The sequence below is a fragment of the Diospyros lotus genome, chromosome 3, assembly GCF_014633365.1.
Source record: "Diospyros lotus cultivar Yz01 chromosome 3, ASM1463336v1, whole genome shotgun sequence".
Classification (NCBI taxonomy): domain Eukaryota; kingdom Viridiplantae; phylum Streptophyta; class Magnoliopsida; order Ericales; family Ebenaceae; genus Diospyros; species Diospyros lotus.
The window spans coordinates 33,840,742-33,858,127 of NC_068340.1; the positions used below are offsets into that span (position 1 = coordinate 33,840,742).

At 34.5% G+C, this 17,386-nt stretch overlaps 1 protein-coding gene across 6 annotated transcripts; it reads left to right on the top strand.

The window, feature by feature from the left end:
• The first annotated feature begins 7,017 nt into the window (after nucleotides 1-7,017).
• Nucleotides 7,018-16,439, top strand: LOC127797994 (ubiquitin-conjugating enzyme E2 13). 6 transcript variants are annotated; one of them, XR_008022315.1, is made up of 8 exons: nucleotides 7,020-7,298; nucleotides 7,404-7,506; nucleotides 8,157-8,254; nucleotides 8,333-8,433; nucleotides 11,307-11,384; nucleotides 14,470-14,560; nucleotides 14,740-14,858; nucleotides 16,016-16,439. XR_008022315.1 is itself a non-coding variant. In XM_052331257.1 (6 exons), exons 1-6 carry the CDS (start codon nucleotides 7,250-7,252, stop codon nucleotides 11,317-11,319), a joined length of 450 nt encoding a protein of 149 aa, XP_052187217.1. In that variant the 5' UTR covers nucleotides 7,018-7,249; the 3' UTR covers nucleotides 11,320-11,384. The 6 variants fall into 6 exon arrangements, 3 of the variants coding, with proteins under 3 accessions (XP_052187217.1, XP_052187218.1, XP_052187216.1); XR_008022316.1 differs by lacking the exons at nucleotides 14,470-14,560; nucleotides 14,740-14,858 and adding an exon at nucleotides 8,894-8,979 and having other exon boundaries at nucleotides 7,019-7,298; XR_008022314.1 differs by lacking the exon at nucleotides 14,740-14,858.
• Nucleotides 16,440-17,386: the final 947 nt, after the last annotated feature.

The following is a 17,386-nucleotide window of genomic DNA, read 5'->3' on the forward strand; positions in this document are numbered from 1 at the left end:
ATTTCTTTATCTAATGATGAGGTTACTATGTCACTAAAGTCGGGTCGTGAGTTATAGATACATTGGAAAACTATGAAGGGTGTTTTGCCAAAAGGACTCTCTTTGGCAATTTGTTGACTAATGCAACTAAGAAGATTCGATTGATGATCAAGGAGGATAACTGAAAAAAGTTTATCTAATTGGTTTCGAATTACAATATTTTTTTTTTATTTTTTATTATGACCTATTCCTATAAAACTTTTGAGGTTGTTTTGTTAATTACTACTGAATTTTATTTGTTGGCTTTTGTTATAATTTCTTAGGTTTAATTTTATTTGTTGGCTTTTGTTATAATTTCTTATGCAAGGTAAACTTGGTTTGCAGATTTTTTATTTCTAAATATTTTGGTTGTTGCTGGATTTATATCTAGACAATTTGTTTGATCTACATGTTTTTTGTTTTCTTTTATTATTTAGTTTTTTTCTTTTTCTTTTTTACTGATTCACACTTATGTATTTGCTTATTTCTTTTTCTTTTTCTTTTTCTATTTAACGTTCCTAAGTACATTATTACCCTCATTCTTTTTTTTTTTCACTGAACAAATTATTCTTTTCAGCATAATTGAGCTATAGTTTAATAACATACACAATATTGAAATCATAACGAACGAGAAACATCTTCAATCAAATAATTAACAAAACGGATCAAGAAATCACCATTTATACGAAGTAATTACCTTGCTACTGAGAGTTTAGAATAAGACATGTCACATTTTTAGTGTTTTGTGCATCAAAGTGAAAATAATGTATTAGAAATGGTAGACGTTAATCTCACTCTAATAAGTCACAAATACTATAGACGTTGGATACAATCTTTTGTTAAAAACATATATATGTGTTAGTAGAAAGACCATGATAAAAGTATAAAAAAAGTCAAAAAAAAAAAATGTCAGACAAAAAGGGGCATACATATTCCGGAATAATTGAATAACTAATTTTGTTGTATGTTTGTTCATTTCTCATGATTGCAATATGATTATTTTGTTTATTTTTTACTTTTTTATTATGATGTTCATTTGTTATAACTACTGAATTATGTAACTTCTACTTTAACGATTATTTTTTTTCTTGTGATATCCATGCATCGCACGGGTGATGCACTAGTATATATATATACACACTCACACACACATATATATACACACACACGATTCGGCCATGGCAGCCGCACAGAAAGAAAGAAAGAGAAAGAGAGAGAGTGGGTCCACACACACATATATACATACACTCACACACACATATATATACACACGCGTGCGCATGGCTGCGGCCATGGAACCTAGCCATGGTAGCAGTCGGGGAACCCAGCGTTCCCCGACTCGAGGCGATGGTGGCGGTATCGCGACAGCCACCATCACAGCTGACGAAGACAGTGATGCTGCCATCGTCGCAGGGGTGGGAAAGGATTGGGGCGGAGGTTTTTGATGGCCGCAGCCATGCTTTCGTGTATGTGAGTGTGTGTGTATATAGGTGTGTGTGTGTTGGGCTGGGTTCCATGGCCGCGGCCATGCTGTGTGTGTATATATATATGTATGTGTGTGTGAGTATGTATATATATATATATGTGGGGGGGTCGGCCATGGCTAACCCATTCTCTCTCTCTTTTTCTCTATGTGGCTGCCATAGTCGAACCGCGCGCGTGTGTGTGTGGCAGCCGAATCGTGTGTGTGTGTATATATATGTGTGTGTGAATCGGCCATGGCAGTCGACCCACTTTCTCTCTCTTCTCTCTACTATAGCTAGCGTTAAAATTGAAATTTTAAAATTAGTGAAGCATTTTGCATGGAATGGGCTGTGAAGACCAATTTCATGGGTTGAAGATAGAATTTCCCAATAGTTTTCTAATTAAGGATTTTATAACTTGAATTTACAGAGACACCTCTAATTATAACCTTATCTCTCTTTTTTTTTTTCTTTTTCTGTTTTTCTCTCTCAGCAATCCCTTTTTTTTTTAAATTAATATGTTTTTATCAGTTTATGTGAAACTCCCTATTGGAATGGCAACCTCGTGATTATAGCAAATTTGAAGGTTATTTACCCTTAGACAAATGGAATTTGAAATAAGATATTGAAAAATTATATTTGCAGTAATGTGTTTTGCTCTCCACATCTATTTTTTACTAAAATTAAATATGACAAAAATAATTCAAAGAAAAACCCAGTTTTACCCTTTTAAATATGCAATCACCTTATATCACCCTATCTTTTCGTACTCTAAAAATCAAAAAATTTATTTTTTACTAAAATTAAATATGACCAAAAATAATTAAATAAAAAAATTATTTTTATCCTTTTAAATATGCAATCACCTTATATCACTCTCTATTTCTGCATTCTAGAAATCAAAAAATTCATTACATCCCTAATTTCAGGGTTCGGGAAGTCTTCTTCTTAACTTTAGATTTCGAGAGTTTTGTTCTCCCGAACTCAAAAGTTTGGGAGTTTTATTTTCTCCCCAACTTTAAAGTTTGAAAGTTTTGTCTTTCATTGATGGACTCAGCTAACCCATAATCCAAATTTATGAGTTTGTGTTTTTTTTTTCTTGTCTAATATTGAATTCTTAAGTAATATTATAAATTCTAGATTTGTTCAAAAGTAAAATAAAGTTGTATTTCTTGTAATATTCAACCCTCTGTTGGCATTCATTATATATTTATTTATGAAGTTGCGTTACTGTAATACCCCGAGAGCCCAGAGAAGTTAGAATATATCGAGGATAGTGTAAGAAAGGAAACAACACCAGCTGGATACCTTTTGGGCTGAATGTTGGCAAAGAACTCCAAAGTTAAGCGTGCTTGACCTAGGGTAATCCAGGGATGGGTGACCCCCCTGGGAAGTTCGTGTAGGCCCATCAGGGTAAGTTGTTCCGGTTCTTCCTATCGCTCGAGCGGGATGTTACAGTTACCCTATTTTTCGATCTTAGAGTACAATATGTTGCTGCAAATAGAATTTTCTTAAGATACTTGATAGTGAGATTTGAAATACGCGTAAGCATGACTAAAATAGCTAATTTGAAACAAACAAATTTAGGATAACTATTTTTAAGAAAATTACATAGGTACCCTTGAGGTTTGTACTAATTGCAGATATATAGTACCTTAAAGTTTTAAAAATAACATTAACCTCCATTCACTTTAAAAAAACTTGTTAAACTAAACCTAGTTTAAACCTTTACTACTAATTAACCCCTCTGAACTTTTAAATATGATACTTTTATTTATTTGTCACTCATTTCCCGCCTCTTTGTCCATTCCTTATTGTTCGAAATCCTAACTAAAGAACATAAAATATTGCCTCTGAACGAATCCTACCACTAGTTGTTGATTGCTTGACAGTACCATTGATTATTGAAAAAAAAAAAAAAATCATTGCAAACTACTAGAATATAAAGAGTTTTAACTTTTTTCTTTTTAATTGAATCCAAATAATTAAGGACGAGTTCTTTAATTTCTTCATAATTAAAGAAGTCTAATGATAAAGTACTTCGTCCTGATAATTGTAGAAATGATAAGTTACAAGCCAACATCATCATCTTTATCACTAATTGAGCAGTGAAAATGGTACTCTTTCGCTAAGCAATAAGGTTGGCCATGGTGACTAGGACAACTTTTTTATTTTTTTATTTATTTTAAACTTTTAAAAAATATATATTTTAGAAAAAAAAAATATGTATCATGCTTACATTTTGTGTACATATTTTTCTTTTTTAATGCATTCCAAATACATGGTATTTTTATAATTAGTAAACCTAATTTTAATTATTATATATATACTTTTTGTTGTTTATTTTTTTATTTTTAAAAATAAAAAATATACATTTAATTTAAAAGGACAAAGAGTAAGAGATAAGAGATAAGAGATAAGAGATAAGAGGGGAAAGAAAGATAGTTTTGAGGAAATTGAAGAAATAAGGCCCTGTTTAATTGCCCATAATTTACTTGGAAAATGACTATTTTCCACTCAAATTATAGGTTTAGATGTGTTTGATTACCTAAATTTTTCACGAAAAATTATTTTCATTTTTTGGTCATGTGATGGTCAATTCCTACTTTTGTTGGAAAAACAATTCTTAGGGGGGAGGAGATAGAAATTTTCAAATAATTGAAAGTGAAAAAGCGAAAGAGTGAAAGAACGGGAGAGTGAGAGAGAGATAGAGAGACTTACTAAGCATAAGACCATATGAGCGACAGACAGAGACGGGATGGACGGCAGAGGAAAAGATGGAAGGCGGGAGCAGTGGCGTTGGAAATGAGAGAGGGCTAGAGCGGCAGTGTTGGGGGGCGACGACAGTGGGGGTCGACGGTTGTGTGGTGACTGTCCCTTGTGGGGGTTGACGACGATGCGATAGCTGTGGGGGTCGACAACCGTGGCGGGAATGAGAGAGAGAGGGTGAGAGAATAATGGGTTTGGGGTGAGAGGTTGAGTATTTATATAGAATAATTGCTATTAAACATAAAAAATTAAAGATAATTGCCTTGTGTCTAAATTTTGTGATGGGGAATAATTAATAAATACAAAAGTATAGAAATTAAAAATAAAAATATATATATAAATTAATAAGTTTGAAAATAATACATTTTCACCATTGAATTTCATGGAAAATGATACATTTTCTATGGAAAATAATGTCTATCAAACACGAAAATGTCAAGAAAATGATCAAATTATATAAAAAATATTACCAATCAAATACCTAAAGATGGAAAATAACATCATTTTCTAGGTAAAAAATTATACCAATCAAACACCTTAACCTTCCAATTTTCAGAAATTCATTTTCCCTGCAATTTAATTTTTTGGAATTCATTTTCTTTCCATTCAAATTCCACCATTGCAATCAAATGCACCTAAGGGTAAATAATCATTTGAAATCATTTTTTTAACAATAAGGAGGTATTTACTATTTTTAAAATAAAAAGTTTTATTATTTGGATGCAAAATGTTTATGGATAGATTTAACCCAAACCAATTATAATTGATTTTTAAAGGGTAAATAACATAGTTGGTCCCTTAATTTTATATTATGTAAGAAAATTATTTTTGAGTAAGGTGTCTTCTTGACATGCTTTCAACAAAAGAATTAATTGTAAAGTTTTATTATTTGGATGCAAAATATTTATGGATAGATTTAATTGAGACCAATTATGAATTATTTTTATGAAGTAAATAACGTAGTTGGCCCCTAAATTTTATGTTTTATCACAAAATAGTTTTTTATCTCAATTTATCTTATAATAACTATTAAATTTTTAATTTTATAACATTTTAGTTATTCTTTAAAAATTCCTACTAACTTTGTGAAAAAAATTATCACGTTCCATATATATAAAATAAAAATAAAGAAGCAACGATCGCTAGAGGTTCCTAAATATGAGAGTGTAATGATTTATCTAACTCTTTTTAACTACAATGACCAATTTAACTTTTCAAACTTGAGATTTTTTAAACTTCCTTCCATTACTTAATTAATCCTATACACCATTAAGAACATGTGATGTGTTGTATTAATTAATTAATTCTATACACTATTAGGTACTTAATTAATCCTATATACACCATTAGAAACCTTTGATGTGTTATGTTAATTAATTAAATCTTATACATTATTAGGAACACATGATGTGTTATGTCACTAAAGTAATCACGTCAAATAGGTCAATAGCTTATTCCCTGGAGTGCAAAAGTGAAATTTCTCACTTTAATAACCTTCACACACTACCCAACGCACGTGAAGTTAATAACCTATTTCCTATTCATCTTAATGGCTGATAAACTTATATGATAAATTTTTATAGTTCCACCATTATATCAAAATTTATAGTGTTTATTTGCTTTTTCTAATGTAACCACGACTATGGGCTTATCATGAAAATCCTCTTATAGCTGATGTACTAAATTGGCTTACCCGTCGTTCATTTGGCTTCAATTTCATCTCAAAAAACAAATTAAATATTTCAGTCAATTAAGCCTTTTTTTGGGTTGACCGGGCGTTTCTAGAATGCTCTTCTTAGCAATCTAGACTAGTTTAGTTGCCAATATGACCAACTTTAGTCAACCATACTTTTCTTAGAGTTTTGACAAAATTGCCAACTCTACACTATTATCCGAGGGGTCAACCAATATCTAATTCATACAATTTTAAATATGTTGCAGCTCTTTAAGAGAGCTTTCTAATGATATATTATGTATTGAATTAATTAATGATAAGAATTATTTGTTCAAATAATTAAATTACTAAAAGGTATTTAAACAAGACTATATATGTTCTAGGGATTAATTTTCTCAATTTACGTTGGTTGCTTCCCGAGGGTATCCAAACTTTTCAAGCCACTCCCAAGCCCTTCTCGCATCATAGTAATTACTGAGAAAGGTAAGTACAATCTATTATGAAATTAAATAATAAGTTAGGTGCGATTATTAATAAAAAAATTAAAATAATAAAAAATTAAGAACTAATTAGAGTCGAAAAATAGACCTAGCGGCCCATGAGCCGCTTGGCCACCCCACTTCCCGACCCAACCCGATACTATAGCAAACAGATTAGGCAGGACCGGCCCAATGCACGGGCCCAATGCTTTGTGGCTTGCGTCCCAACTCACCAAAAATGGGAGTGGCCTACCAAAATGTTTACTAAAATGGGGTGGCCCACCAAAATGTTCCGGATCGGCCTATCTTGTCTCGTTTATTAAGGATCATAGGACCGCATCAAGTCTTATTTTTCATTGCCTTATCTGTCTTCCTCAAAAGCCAAATTTAGCCCGACCCACGAAATAAGTGGGTCAAGTGAGAGGTGGGTAGTCCCAAACCAATCCATTCATTTGCCAACTCTAACACATTATTATTATTATTATTATTTGACAGTTAAAAAAAAGAATTATGACATTTAATAATAAATTAAAATTTTGACGTGGATGGAAGGAAGGTGATGCGCCATCTCACACACACACACCCATTAATGGCGGCGAGGGCGAGACGGTATTTTGACCCACGGCCCAAGCAAGTTGCAATCTTTGCAGCTCCCGTCTCCCACATCCTTATCTTTGTCAGCCGGAGCGAGGCGCTGTCTTCCTCTTCCTTCGTCTGTATATATTACATACATACAGAGAGAGAGAGAGAAAGGGGGGAATTTGTCGGTTTGCGTAAAAAGCCGATTCAATACAAGTTAATCAATCTCCCTCATTCTCCTTCGTCTCTATTTCTTTCTCTCTTGTATGGCTTCTCCATCGCAAGCAATTCTTCTTCTCCAAAAACAGCTAAAAGGTGCGCTTTCCCGTCATTTCTTCTGTTCCTTCAATTCTAGGGTTTTCCCTTTGATTTTGGCTTCGGTTTTTGGACTGATTGAACTGAGGGTTTTTGTCTCCGCAGATCTCTGTAAAAACCCCGTCGATGGCTTCTCCGCCGGGTTGGTTGATGAAAGCAACTTGTTCGAATGGAGCGTCACCATTATAGGCCCGCCCGATACATTATAGTGAGTGCTTTCTATTGCTTAGTTGTTTAAAGATTCAATTTTTATGTTTTGGCCTGCTGTACTGGTCGGGATTGTTGATTTTGTATTGGAATGAACGGGGTTCGTATTTTGTGTTATTGCATATGGTTTTGGGGATTGAGATGTGGGTTGTTTTCCATTATCTGAATTGGGTGATTTTAGGTTGATTTTGGAATTTTAGGGGTTCGTTTAGTAATTAGTTTTCGGAACCTTGTTTTAAACTATATTTTTGGTTGAGGTTTCTAATTTGTACAAATTAATTAAGCATTCGATTTTTTTTCCCTTTCATGGGTTTGGATCGTTAGACTAGGAGACTAAACTCAATTGTTTTGAAGAATGTGGTGCTTTTACTTGACCAATTGGCTCGTGGCAGGTGTTGAAGGCAATTCTTTTCTTTATTAAGCTATGAATAGTTGTTTTGATTTCTTCTAGAGATTAACTAATTTCCACAATTGGAATTTGTGAGTTCTAAGAGGTAATTTAGTCAAGGTGTAACTGTGTGTACTTGCTGTCATTTTTGTTAGAAGTTAGGGCTCTTAAGCTAGACCTTCAGTAATTTATGAAAAAATTAGCCATTGTTTTAAATGGTGAAATGCTTTTGACTGCGTTCTCTATTTACCAAAATCTTGCAGTGAGGGAGGATTCTTCAATGCAATCATGTCTTTCCCATCCAACTACCCAAACAGCCCTCCAACTGTGAGGTTTACCTCAGAGATATGGCATCCTAATGGTAAATCAGTTATATATCTATTTGTTTTGGTGTACAGATTCTACCCCTTTATATTAATTAATGGCTTGAAATATATAGTTTACCCTGATGGAAAAGTTTGCATTTCAATTCTTCATCCCCCTGGTGATGATCCAAATGGCTATGAACTTGCAAGTGAGCGTTGGTCTCCAGTTCATACGGTATTATAAGCATCTCCTTTGAATGTCTTATGAACTTGTAGTGTTATTATTTTTGGTATTACTGTGCACTTGCTGCCATTGCCTATTTATATTTACATCAGTTTTTTCCCACCAGATTAGTTACCACAAAGACTGCTACTAATGCTGCATGTGGTTTGCCTACTAGTCATTTTGTGCTTTAACTTTCTGATACAATGCATTACTGTACTTCATGCAATTTGTAAGTTCACAAGTGATATAGGCAACATACCAGCTCTGAGTAGTTAGATTTCGCCTAGTCTTGACTCTCGAGGGCTGTAAGTGATTGACCTACTTTGTAGCTTCAGTATGCAATTCTTGCACTCTCAGTGAGGAAAAAGGAAAATATAATAAAATGAAATAAAGAGATGCACACCTGGTAACTTGCTTGTGTATAATCCATTTTGTGACACTTGCATCTGATGACTATTTTAATTGGCAGTGGAAATTGGACCTGGGCAGGATGTTGAATGTGGCTAATCTAAACCATGCAATCACCTTTTGGATTCCATCCAAGCCCATGTTGAGGTGCTCATTAGTAAACCTAGCGGAACTCTAGAATTGTCTGATGGTGTTGGTTGGTTTGGATTTTATTTTTTGACTTATGCATTCCCCATGCATTCACAGGAAAATTGAGCGTTTTGATTTCATGAATATGAAAATGCTAGAACTTCATTGCCTTAGTTATATCAATGTTGGATTGTTGATTTAGCCCTTGAAGAAAATTCAAGAATTTTTGCATTTCTTCTAAGGATTGCTTTTTATGTGCAAGAGGGAGAATAAAGTATTCATGAAAGCGTGATTTTGAACATGCATGTGTTTGCACATACAGCACAGAGAGAGGGAGGGAGGTTGGATTGTTGATTTAGCCCTTAAAGAAAATTCAAGAATTTTTCCATTTCTTCTAAGGGGAAAACTGAACTTGTTAGTTGCTTTATACTTGTAAGAGGGAGAATAAAATGTTCGTGAAAGGGTGGTTTTGGACATGCAAGCATGCATGTGTTTTCACACACATCACAGAGAGGGAGGGAGGGAGGGAGTTTGGATTGTTGATTTAGCCCTTAGAGAAAATTCAAGAATTTTTCCTTTTCTTCTAAGGGGAAAACTGAGGTTGTTAGTTGCTTTATACATGCAAGAGGGAGAACAAAGTGTTAATGAGAGGATAATTTGGACATGCAAACATGTATGTGTTTGCACACACAGCAGGGGCAACGGAGCGAGGGAATCTCTTAATCATCCTGCCAGCCGTCTTTGATTTTTGGTCTCTCTCAATTGAGCTTTTTATGTTTTATAAACAAAAGAGGCTAATTAAAAAAAAAAAAAGTCACCTAGGAGCTTCAAATGCTCCTTTTAAACAGTGTATCAGACTTTTTATGCCTTAAATGCTCTTCTGTTCCTTTAAAGCCAATGCACCACATGGTGGCTTCTCTCAGTTGGTCCTATAACAAAGAGATAAACTTATCTGGGCCTTGATGGTGCACAAATTTCTATACCCAAGTTCTTACCATGAACTACCTCATTGGACACCAAAATCTTAGATTTACTTCCCATGGGATAAATTAAGTCTTCTGGATGTGTTTACCTCATTGGACCCCATAATTTTAGATCTTCGTCCCATAGGATAGATCAAGTCTTCTGAATGTGTTTACCTCATTGGACACTATAATTTTAGATCTTCATCACATGGGATAAATTAAGTCTTCTGAATGTTTTATAAATGATACCTCAAAGATCTTTGCATGAACAACCCCAAACAAGAATAAAAAGCTGAATAGAGAAAGAAATATCATGTTCTTTCTCCATGGTTGTTTTCTCAATAGCTTCAGATTGCTTCACTGTTTCACTGTGTCTCAAATATGCCGGGGATGGCATTTTTAGAATCAATGTCAACCAGCTGTCTGTCTGTCCCGGAGGTCCCATGATTGAATCATATTTATTCTAAACTTGAGGGTTTGTTCAATAAGTTGTTTGAATGTTATTCCTTGGTTGTATGTCATTATTTTTTGTTGAATACCCTATTAATGTACTCTGTGCATACCGACTTGTTTCCTGCTTGGTTGGATTAAAACAGAACCTAATAGGTTAAGGTTAAACTATTGTATCAGGAGTAGCTAATTGCATTCTGATTAATGTGTTAGATTAGAAGCTTGATTTCTGCTGCAGAGGGGCTAAAAGGGATATTTTGTTACAGGAATATATTATTATTGTCTGATTAATCAATCTTTCTGACCCTACCATAAATTCTCTCTGTGTTACATGTTGCTGGCATACTTCATTTTTGTGACATTTCAGATGAAACTGACTGAGGTCATCTTTTGGCCTATCTTTGTGCTACTGGTTAATTGATTGCAACTTTAAGTAACATAAAGTCCTTCATCTGGAATCTGTTTTGCCTTGTTTATTTAAGGGTGGAAGAAAGAGAGCCTAAGGCTTCCAACTGAAATATTGTTTTGTACTTTCAAGATGGTTGTTACACTTGCACAATTTTGCTTCCGCTCTTACTGATAATGCAAATTGGGGTGGGGCCTCTGTGGTGACCAGGAGCAAGGACTTGAGTGCTTTTCTTCCATCATCTTTCTTTTCCAAGAGTCCTTATCTTGTATGAGTGTGCAGGCAATAGTAGTCAGAGAACAAGTAATAAGTCCTTTCTTGTTTACTGTTTTCAGATCTTTTGAGTTATCCAATATGGCTTCCTTTATTTTTATTTGATTTAACTTGCCTATTCTTGTTAATTCTCTGTTTCTTTATCGTAAACTATCTGTTACCTTTGTTTTGTATCTTGTCCTTTCATTTTTCAATAATATATCCTGTACTTCATAGATTGATGAATATAAATCTATCAATCTATCCTGTAGGTTGAGAGCATAGTTTTGAGCATCATATCAATGCTTTCAAGTCCTAATGATGAGTCACCTGCAAATGTGGAGGCCGCTGTAAGTGTCAATATTGTCTGGTTTTTTCATATTGGTGGTGATGAGTGCTCTCTCTCTCTCTCACACACGCGCGCGCGCGCACTGTGCACGCACACATACACACATGCCTGCACGTACTGTGAAATAGGGCCTTTTTCCATGCTCAAAAAGAAAGTTAGGTTACTTTCAGTGCATTCAATTTAAATTTTAAGGGTAAATTGCTCCCACACCCCTTGTGGTTTGGGTCCTTTGCAAGGAGATCCCCTATAGTTTAAAAATATCTTTGGAGCTCTTTATGGTTTACTTTTTCTTGCTTGAACATCTCATCCAGATACATTTTTAAATCCTCGTGGTTTAAAAATCTCTCTGGAGGTCCCAGTGGCTTAACTTTTTTTGCTTGGACACCTTATCCAAAGACATTTTTAAACTAACATAGGTGATGTCTGAGCAAAGGAAAAAAAAAAAAAAAAAAGGAAACCCGAAAGACCTCTACAGACATTTTTAAACTACAAGGGGTGTCCTTGCAAATGACCTAAACACAAGGGGTCTAAATGCAATTTACCCAAATTTTAAAATGAACTGACTTGGTCTAGTTATTTGTGCTCAGACTTTTATGCATAAAAAATTTAGATTTCAACACTATTTTATGGTCTTCTTTAATTAGGTTTGAATAACAAGGTGAAGAAAGTTATTACTACATAGTTATTTTAGTTGCAAAATGACTTGGTCTAGTTATTGATGCTCAGATCTTTCATGCTTCATTAAATTTATATTTCAACAGGATTTATACTGGATTTTTATAATGTCTGTAAGTAGATTTGACTAACAAGGTGAAGGGGTTTTTACTCCATGAATATTTTAGTGCCAAAATGACTGGTTAATTATTTATTCTCTAATCTTTTATACTTCAATAAATTTAGATTTGAATTCTAATTATACTGGATTTTTGTGATGTTCTATGAGTAGAATCAATTAAATAACAAGGTGGAGGGAGTTGGAATTCACTCCGTTATCATTTTAGTTGAGTGTATACTCTACCTCTATTGAATCCTCTCGCCCCTCACCAACTGATAGAACCAACTCTCCCCCACTCTCTCTCCTATATATTCTGGCACAATATTAATACAGATGTATGAGCCATATGTATATATAATATATTAAATTAAAAAATAAAAATGGAAGGTTTTTGGCGGGCAACCATTGCCAACGGAAAACCTTTGCCAACAAATCCCCATAACTAATGGGGTTTGAACACACCCATTGGTTGATGCTTCGAAACCCCATTGTCCAATGGGATTTTAGAGTGTTGAAACCGCATCAGTTACTGGGATAACTAATGGGGTTTGAACACACCCATTGGTTGATGCTTTGAAACCCCATTGTCCAATGGGATTTTAGGGTGTTGAAACCGCTTCGGTTACTGGGGTTTTAGACCTCTAAAATCCCATCACCTGCTTTGAAACCCCATCTACTGATGGGTCCAGTGATCATAACGAAGAAGATGGGCCATCCACACATGCATGCGTGCGTGAGAGAGAGAGAGAGAGAGAACGAGTTTAGCAGTGCCGTGATGACCACTCCACCACCTTTCTTCGTCGTCTTTAGTTGTAGAGACCCAATTTGCCGCCTTATGCTTCTTCATCTTCTTTATTTGCAGAGACCCAATTTATCTTCTTAAGCTTCTTCATTTTTCATCATCTTTCTACTTCTACTTTCTTCTCTAGTTGCAATACCCAAAGTTGTGTCTTTGCAACCTCATACCTTAGCCATGTTCACCCTAGTGAACCTGATCGCTGGGTTCATCTCCCATGGTGCAATGGGTTGCCTGAAGCAAAATAGAGAAAGTGAGGAGGGGGCTAGAGGTTGCCAGTGAACTCTGTTGATTCCATGGACCATGGTTTTAGTTCTAGAGAGAGTAGCGAGAAAGAAAGAGGGTTAATAAAGGGTATTTTGGTCATTTTAAAACATTTAACTGGAGTTAACTAGCGGCAAGGGGAAAACTGCAACATGATATTAAAGGTTGAGGGTAGTTGCTGTGTTTTTTCAAACGTTAGGGACACTACTTGCATTTACCCTAAACCTTAGGGTACTGAATGCATTTATCCCTTTATTATATCATTAATTGCTATTGAAAAATACTTGAATATTAAACCACTGGTTGGATAGGTTTAACCACCAGCTGTACCAATAGACATTGAACCAACTTGCTGTCTGGCTTGAGATTTGGTTGGGTTATGCTCTTCTTCTTCCCCTTTCTATTTGTCTATATTTTAAAAGAGAACTTAAACAAATTGAGCGTTTATTATTGGTGAGAGTTACAATTGATATAAATTTTAGTTCTATATATTTGCATTGAGAAATTGCTCAAGATAAAAATGTGAGTATATAAATAAATTATTTAAGAATAATCTTATTGTTACACAGCTCCAAGAGATAGGAACAAAAATTGGTGCTCTCATATAATTGTATTGATTACAATTTACAACCCAAATGCTTTGAAATTCATAGGAGCTGTATTGGTGTTCTTTTAGTGGGCTCTGTTGGCTGACAAATATATAATATATATTTATTAAAAATACTAATGCATGCAGAATTTGTTTCCTAAATCCAAATGAAAATAAAGGGAAAAAGATGAGAAAGAGGAGAATTGAAATCTCTCTCTCTCTCTGATGAGAGAATTGGAATCTATTTTTCCTCAATATTATGGGTTCTTTCTGCTTGAGGTTCATGTAACATTCCTTCTGACCTTGATTGACATATAGGTTCCCTCACCATCTATTCACATAAAGTGACAACTATAACAATAACATGTCTAATTGCGGTATATTATGCGCTCTTTGTGCTTGAGATTCATTTAACATTCTTTTTGAGTTCAGACCATAGTTGTCAAAAGCACAGCTGGGCACAAGGCTCAGATGAGGGTGCCTCTGCACTGCTGAGGCAAGGGCCGCAAGGCACCCTCCTTAAAGCGCACACCTAGGCTCAAAGGCACGTGCCTTCTGTGCTTAGGTCATATTTTGTGTTTTTTATGGTTTCTGAGAGGTTTTAGCATGATTTGTTAGTTAAGAATCTGTTGTTTGCTTAATATGAAAACAAAATCACATAGATTGATGAGAGACGAGCAAGAAGACGGTAGCCGGATGTTCGCCGGAAAGCGCATGTGCCGGCACACACAGGCAAGTTTCAGGCCCATGCAGGTGCGTGGACATACATCTGGCGACCTGCTTTTCACTGGAGGCAGGCCAACTACCTCCAGCTCTTATTTATTCATTTTCTGTTTGTGTTTATTGAATTCTTTTTGGATTTCTTACCTGTTTACACACCTTTTTTTCTTTATTTTTTATTTTTTATTTCTGTTATGCCTTGTATATTGAAGGTACTTGCTCAAATTTGTGACATCAAGTTTGTGTTTCATTTATTTAATTCTAATGAACACTTCAAACCCCATGGACAAAAGAGCCACCTTCCAGGTTTTATCAAGTTCCATCAATATAAGTACTTTTGTACAAAATTTTGGATCCATTGTGATTATATTTTTCCTGCAAGTTCAATCAATATAAATATTTTTGCACAAATACTTTTTTATTTGTTTCTTTCTTTATTTTTAGGGTTTTTTTTTTTTTTCACACTTTGCTGATTTCCTTTGTTTTTCATTGAAATACTATTGAGTTTTTATTAACTTATTATAGGGGTTGAAATAATAGTAGTTGTTATTATAGTAATATAGTGTTGGTTATTTGTTATTTATGATTTTATAAGATTGCATTTACCTCTCTTTTGGTATATATTGAAAAGAATGATGTGATAAGTATTTTTATACAAATTTTCTATAAATGCGTGCCTCATATCCAAAAAGCCCCTCGGGCTCCAAGCACCTTTGGGCCTCAGTGTGCCTTGGGCCCTTGACAACCATGGTTCTGACCTTGATTGACCCAAGTTCCCTCACTGTATATATTCACATAAAGTCGCAATGATAACAATAACATGTATAATGATAAGGTGCATGTGGTAGATGTAAGGAGAGTGAAATCTTCATCAAGGGAGACGACAATTTCACATCCCTCTGGCATTTCATTGTACTTGAAGATTCATGTAGGATTCATTCTGACCTTGATTGACAACAATTAATCAGCTTTACATGTCTAATAATAAGATCAATGCAGTATATATAAGCGAGGAGAAGGGAATCTTTTTCAAGGGAGAGAAAGAGCTCACATATTGCTGACATTTTATCCTTAAATGAATTAAAAGGATCTTTTTATAGATTGCTCACGTTTAAAAATTCTAGAAATAGTTGTAACTGGACTGTTCTGTCTTTTTAGATTAGCAAGTCCACTAACAAGTATGCAGCAAATGCTAGTGAAAGAACACCTCTCTCTTACTTGCAAATATACATACTTAGCGTGTTTTTTTGTGGTACTCATGAATAAGTCATTGTAAAGCTCATGGAAGTATTCATTTCTATCGGCATTGTGTTACATGGATGTTAATAGACCACAGTAGAACACATGCTTCCAAATCGTTATTTTGTTCTCAATGTGATAGCACATCTCAAATCTTTTTCTTTTTCTTTTTTCATTTTTTGGGCTCTGTTAAGCTTTTCAAGCCCCACTCAGGCATGCTTTTGATATTTACGAATTGTCTAATTGCAGAAAGAATGGAGAGATAGAAAGGATGAATTTAAGAAGAAAGTCAGCCGCTGTGTGAGAAAGTCACAAGAGATGTTGTAAAAACTACCTGCATTGCTTTTTGCTTGACTGCTTATGCCAGAAGGGATATGGTTTGAAGGTGTGCAACAGACTGGCCTGCCCGTCGGGACTATTTATTGCCTTACAGCTAGCTCTCTATGTGGAATTCCATGAAGTTTTTCATAGTTATGGTCTTTTTGGACATACAAATTCCATATGATCGTGGAAAATGCATTTGACTTGACACTAGACTATTCTAGTTATGTTGATTTTATATGGAATTTTGGGGTTTTGTGCGTCGTGTTTTTGCTAGCCTGCTTGTAGAAAATGTTACAGGAAACACTGGAAAAATTGTCTTTATTTAGATGGTCCATAACTTCCTTCGCCAGATTTTCGTTCCTTTTCTTTTGCTTTGGGGAACTTTCTTCTTCGGCCGCCTGCCCCTTCAACATCAAATGCCGGGATTTGGACAATTCATGGAATTGCAGATTTGAGATTTGGATTAGCTCAGGCTAGAGATGCCAATTTTGATTTTGGCGTAGAGGACTGGCCAAGGCCCAAGGGGTTATATTGTCGCCGCTGCTTGTTGCATCTTTTTTGTGCTCAAATGACAGGTTAAGCTGGGCTGGAAAATACAAGGCCAACTGCCCAAGCAAGCACCTCACAAATAAAGTGTTGTAGAATTTATTAGGGGTGGTTCTCTTCATGTTTTAATTTTAAGTTTTAAATTTATTTTTAATTTTATATTTTGAGTGTCTATTTTAAAATTATTAAAAATGTATTTTTTTTTGTCAGTAATAATTTTAATTTTGTTGCTTTAAATTTTTTTATTTTTAAAAATAGGAAAGTAAATATGTTTTTATTATTTTAAAAATTAAAAATAATTTAAATATAGCAAAGAAAACAAAGTATAATAGTCTGCATGCTTGAAGGTTGGTGTAAAAGTGAAAGCTTTTTGCTACCAGCATTTTGATTTTGCGTCCTGTGGTGACTTGGACTTATCGGGTTTTGATCTCATCTCTCTCAACTCTTGATTGATTTGTTAGTTTTTAAACCATTTTTCGAGTGCCAAGTTTGTGGTGGTAAGAGGATATGACCGGCTAGCGCTGCGCTTTGTAAGTTCAACATTATGATGGCAATGAACCAAATTTAGTGGAAATCGTAAAAATTAACTATCCTCAAATACGAAATTCGTTTTTAACCTATTTTCTAAAAAAAAAAAGTTTTTATCCCTCTTAAACAAATTAATTGCATTCTATACCCATTATACCAATTTTGACCACTCTTTTATTTAAAAAATAAAAATATACAAATATTAAAATATCCTCACCCACA